This window comes from Poecilia latipinna, unplaced genomic scaffold, assembly GCF_001443285.1.
Source record: "Poecilia latipinna isolate Pla-1442-1.1 unplaced genomic scaffold, P_latipinna-1.0 Scaffold923, whole genome shotgun sequence".
NCBI classification, from domain to species: domain Eukaryota; kingdom Metazoa; phylum Chordata; class Actinopteri; order Cyprinodontiformes; family Poeciliidae; genus Poecilia; species Poecilia latipinna.
In genome coordinates, this window is record NW_015113539.1 from 169,805 (window position 1) to 175,804 (window position 6,000).

The 6,000-nt window shown below is 39.2% G+C and overlaps 1 protein-coding gene across 1 annotated transcript in view; it reads left to right on the top strand.

Moving 5' to 3' along the window:
• npr2 (natriuretic peptide receptor 2) overlaps window positions 1–2,357 on the top strand; it is a 61,123-nt gene extending 58,766 nt beyond the window's left edge. The window contains exons 21-22 of the mRNA XM_015049060.1: window positions 470–561; window positions 1,901–2,357. Coding sequence (XP_014904546.1) covers window positions 470–561; window positions 1,901–1,963 — 155 coding nt within the window. The 3' untranslated portion in view covers window positions 1,964–2,357. The remainder of the gene's footprint in view (window positions 1–469; window positions 562–1,900) is intronic.
• Window positions 2,358–6,000: the final 3,643 nt, after the last annotated feature.

Consider the following 6,000-nt stretch of genomic DNA (forward strand, 5'->3'; position numbering starts at 1 on the left):
TCTTGTTGAAAGTTACTTTTAAGTTAATTTTATCATATTTGCGCTAAAACTAGACCAAGAACTCTGAAGTATTTTTATTTTCCTGTAAATAATATTTGTAATTTTAGGAATATTCTGGAGATAAATAAGAAATGAGACGTTTTCTTTAAATATTAGCAGCAGATCAGTTTCTCAGCTGCTGCCTCGTTGTGGATATTTTCCGACTGGATCATCAGATGTATTGATCAGCTGCTGAGTGTTTTCCTGTCTCCTCTGCTGAATTATTGATGTTTCTTTCAGAAAAAGCCGTAAACTGCAGCAGGAGGGAATCGTTTCTCCTTCGTTAACTAATAAAACTCACCAGCTTTTCCTCTGAGCTGCTGGTTTCTGACTCTTCAAAATGGGTTTTATTTAGAAGCTGGAGTTATTTAAATTCCACCCTGAGAGGTTTTTTATTTTATCTCTGCTGTGCTTTTGGTTTTCCTCGCAGCCTTAAAGATCCACGTTTCCTCCGCCACCAAAGAAGTGCTGGATGAGTTTGGTTACTTTGACCTTCAGCTGCGAGGAGACGTAGAAATGAAGGCAAGATCTGATTATTTCTGTCTTTTTTTATTTCTTTCTCTGGTTGAATCATTTTCTGCAAGGTTTCTTCCTCTCCAGAACACAAGAGCTCAGAGTTTCCTGTGAAATCGATTTAATTCACTCAGATGTTTTAGAAATGTGAAATAATTGAGGAAGCGCTTAAAATTTCCCAAAATTCAACTCAAATTTGCTTCTTTAATCACAAAACAAAGCTCAATGTTACTTTAAAAAGTTGAGGGCAGGAAGCGTTTCCTGTAACAGTCTGTGTCGCAGCACAGCTGATTGGCCTCTAACCAAAGATTTTTGGTTAAATGAGACATGGTGGTGGAAGCATCATGCTGTGGGATGCTTTTCTTCAGCTGTGACAGGAAAGCTAGAGGCAGGTAGAGCAACAAAACTCAGAGTGTAGTAGGAGTAGAAACACTTTAACATGTTTTTACTTCCCTAAAGGTAAAAAGTAGAAATCTAAGAAAATATTCAAGTTAAGAATAAAAATGTTTTTAGCAAAAATGCAGCTCAAAATCGTAAAATATGATTTAAAATGTAAAAAACAGTAAAAGTTAAGTTCAAATTCTGGTGTTTACTAGATTCAAATGAAAAGTTAACTGCAAGGATCCAGTTATGGGTACGCTAACACGCTAATCTCTCATTTAGGGCTTTAGCATTTTTGCTAACTTTAAAAACGTTTAGCTTCCCTGGATAAAAGCAACAATTTTCTTGGCTGTTTTGTGAACTTTAAGTTGTGTTGAAGTTTAATGTTAATGAAAATCTATGCTCTTATTTTGAAGTGGGTGAATACGCAGCAGTTCCACTTCCCCTCATTATTCTTCATCCAAGATTCTGTACCCAGAATGCATCTCTGTAGAGCTACAGCGTAGTTAGGGTTAGCATAGCTAACGCTTTAGCTAACAGTGTCAACTTTAAGGATCCTTTAAAACTGATACTGGTAAAACAAAAAGTATTTTTACTACGCTGTGCTTTGAGTAATTTCATTATGAAGTATTTCTGCTCTTGAGTTAATTTTCTGGATTTTCTACCCACATTCAGTGGGTAGAATAAAAACACTCGATGTTCTTCCCATTGACAGGAATTTAAATATATTTCTCTGTACGAGTTTTATCTTGTTTTTTCAGCATGGTGTATTTTTGTCTTGTTTTTTTGTTTTTTTTACCGTCCCTTTAATTGAGCCAATCAGATCTTCTGGAAACAAAATGGCCGCCGCAGTCGAAGCCTCCTTCCTGCTGTGTTGGTGTCATCAGATCCGTTATCGAGGCCCAATCAAACCGCTGCTGCGTCTCCATTGACCAGCTGATTGATTTGTGTTTTTGTTGTTTTTCAGGGTAAAGGTAAAATGAGGACATATTGGCTTCTTGGGGAGAAGACTGATGTGTACGTAATCTGAGAGGCTGCTGACGGCGCGGCTACTTTATTTGTTCTAGAATAAGTCCTTAACTGTGATTTCCAGCGAAAACAGACAGAAACGGAGGGAATCCCAGGTATATTTATTACCTGCTCAACTAAATAAAAATAAAGTAAAACAGAGAGAAACGTTGTTTTTGTATGAAGAGGGTGCTTTTCACAGATGAATCCTTATTTTTTTGTGCTTTCTATATTCAGATTTGTAATAACGTGTTTGGAAATCGACGATGTTTTAAGTATTTTTGGAAAGATTTACAGGCACAGAAAAGCAATCGTTGCCACTGCAGGGGGTTGATCAACCGTTTAACACAGCTGATGTATATATGTATATCCAAGACACTGTAAAATATTTTGTTCAATAAAATGAGTGAAGCACTCTTTTTTCATTTATAAAATGGGATTTGTTGTCTTTTCTTTGCACTTATTGACTTTTAGGCAAGAAATAATTACTAACATGAACATAAATTTCCAATAAATACCATTAATATGCCTTTAAGGAGCAGATCAACTCAAAATGTATAAACTGAACCTATAAATTATACTATTGTACACATTTTATGTAAACATGGCCTCGGTGCTGCCCCCTTTGGCAGCACCGAGGCCATGCAGTTGAATTTTCCTATTGGGTTTTATAATTGGGTTTCCATGGTAACACCCTGAGCCTTTTACTGAAAAGTTGAATTTTCTGCAACCAAAAATGCATTAAACCTGGTTAAATATAGGAAGCATTTTGACCCGAATCCTGGGAATAAATTTCCTCAATCGAGTCCAAAAGAATCTAAAAACTAGATTTTCTTTTAAAACAACAAATATGGAAAATATTTTTTAAGTTTTTGATCTTCACTGAATAAAAATACTTCCCTGGACTCTAATTACTTGATTTTATTTTATTCTTTATTATTATTTTACTCTTCACTAGATAAATTTGGCCTTTATGATAAAACGGTTTGGACACCAAGACTCATAACTACTAAGTACGGTGGTGGAAGTATTATGCTCTGGGGTGCAAACTGGATGGACAAAAATTTACCTGAAATCAAAGGTAAAAACCTTGAAGGTTAAAGATAAAATGGAAATATTTTACTTGTAAATAACGGAGGTTTTAGTGTGTAAATGTTCTGATGGACTGGATAAAAAGCAGTGTGTGTGTGTGTGTGTGTGTGTGTGTGTGTGTGTGTGTAGGTGCCGCTCAGCGGAGACAAACCAGAAATTAAAAAGGAGAAACAGAAATTTTCTGCATCTCATTTCATTTTAGATGTTGGGTGCAGATCCGCTGCGGGCCGCGCCGCGTTTCAGCAACAAATTGTTTTTTCCTGAGAGATAATGAAATGTTTGGAGAGAAAAGCTGCATAAATAGAAGCTAAAATTACTCGTCTCCATGGCGACCGCCTACTAATCCCCGCTGAAGGCTGCGGACGGATCAGGAGCCGTCCTCTGACTGACTCCACATGTGTGGAGCTGCAGCGGCTGCAGGGACGCAGCTCCGCGTTTTCTGTCTTCAAGGACAAAGACGAGATATTTACCGGCGTGGGAGGGAAGCGCTGCTGCTCAGCATCGGTTGCATTAATTACAGAGGAGACGTAATGATCCAGGAAGTATCGACACGTTCAGGAACGTTTGATTCTCCAGCAGGAAAAACATCCTCAGTTGATTCTGAGTCCGACTTTATTTCTATTTGAGCTGAACTAAAACTTGAAATATTCAATTCTACGGTGGCTGACGAGTTCAAACGTAGAAACGATCCAAACTCCAAAACACCAACACAGAAAAATACTGGGAACAAAAAATACCGCAATCACAGAAATAGATACAAAAAACAACAACTGACGATAAATATAAAAAAATGTTGAAACGGCAAATAAAAAAAAGTTACATTATATTTGTTTGTTTTGTTTTTGTTTGTAATAATCTGAAAAAGTCAAAGTTCTGCTGGGATCCTGTCTTATAACGTCTTTTGGTCGCGTATCATTTCCAGTTTTTTGTTCGGTTTAATGAGGCTGCAGCTGTTAGGAAAAATAAACCGAAACCAGACGGGCTTTATTGGCTGGCGGAGCACCTGGTGGACAGGTGAGGAACTGCAGGAGGAGCTCAGTCGTCAGGCAGCTCCTCCTCATCCAGCCGGTCCTGGATCCTGGTGCTGAACAGAGACGACTTCTTGAAAGGAGCGGTCGGGTTCTTGATGGGCGAAACACGCTGCCGACCAAAACCAACAGAAACACAACAAAGGTTAAATATGATGAGAATTATATTTAACTCTTATATTTAAATTCAGATTATAATCTGCTATAAACTGTTTATCAGCCACTTTCTGTATTCATGCAGTGACCAGGTTAAGTATGGAGCCATAAATGTGCCTTTCAGAGAATGGAATAGAAATTAAAGATGGCTGCCAGTTGTTCAGAGAACTGAGGAGGATCGTGATCTTCATGTGACCCAAAATGAAAACGGTTTGACCCCGTCTGAGGCGAGTCGCTCTCAGTTCATGATTCATTTTTATTAACGTATAAAAACATGTAAAGGTGACTAAATCCACACCTGGATCTTCTGGAAGTTGTCGCTCCAGAACGTGATGGCCTCCTCGTTTCTGTAATCATGATCCTGAAGACGAGGGAAGAAACGTTAAAATGTTAGAAATGTTCTGGTTCCTCTGATTTAATGAGAGCTACCTGGTGTTAGCATGAAGCTACGCGTACCGTCGATGCCTTCGGTCTGCTGGGGACGAATCCTGGGGCGCAGAAATGACACTGGTGTGTGGACCTGTAGTCCGGTTTCGGTTCTGGTTCTACCGGCTTCATCTCGGCCAGAATCTTCTCCCTGTGGAGGCAGGAAGCGAGCCGGTCAGAGGGAAGCTGCCGGTCCACGATTCAAATGTGTTTTATAGCCTAAAACACCCAGACAAACAGTCAAAATGATGTATCTGAGGGAGTAAATCTTCCTCTCTGCATGAGTTTAACATGCAGAAACCCTGAGATGAATCAGCAGCACTTAGGAAAGAAAGGAAATTGAATATACGGCCTGAGAGGCTCTTCTACGTTTCCATCCAATTCGTGAAGCTTTTCATTCCCTCTCAGCTCTAACATGCGACAGGACGTTAATTTCTATGGGGGAGCCCTTCATCAAAATGACTGGGCTCCATGTAAAATAACACCATAAAGTCTGATTTAACCCAGACGGGTAAATATTACCCCATTTCTCCTGCAACGCTATCCAGAAATGACATTTTCCTCTCCAGGGTAAAAGGCGTTATGTGACTCACCGCATCATCTGGGATAAATGTCTCTCCAGCAGCTCCTTCCTGACGCCTGCGCCACCAAATAAAACACAAACCGACTCAGAGAGCACAGAAAACAGGAGTTTTCAGAGTAAATAAACAGAGGACTGTCATCAGCGAATGTGTGAACGCTGGAATGTGATTCTCTGATGGAGGAACATGGAGGCGCTGACCTTTGACCCTCACGTCTGGACCCTTCAGGGGGATGTAAGACGCACCGAACAGAGATAAAGTCTCCATTTTACACCCTCGGTTTATGGTGATGAGCCCCTCATGTCCGTTCAACCGGACACTCTTCTTCTTGTCGTCGATGTTGAGAGCGGCCACTGCTTTCTGGAGGACGACAGGAAGTCAGAGATAAAATCTGAACCTTTACTGGAAATACCATCACTACACACTTTAACTTTGAAACGTTTTGTGTGTTAATGTAATTTATTCACTCAAATTTAATGAGGTAGTGGCAGAAAAGTTATCCAAACTGTGAAAAACAAAAGTTCTTTGTTGAAAGTAGGGCTGGACGATATGTTTAATATAAATCAATATCGGTAATTATTGATTCTGTTTTTTCTAAACATCTGAAAAATGGCCAGATTGGTGGAATAAACTTGTTTTATTTACAGTTTTCATCTCACACTGTTGTTTTATTTATTTTTTAAATTATTTTTAAGCAGTTATGAGGCATGGTGTCAAAACCTTAAACTTCTGCTGCGCAAGTTACTCAGCAGGCTGTTGCTATGCAACAAGAGTGA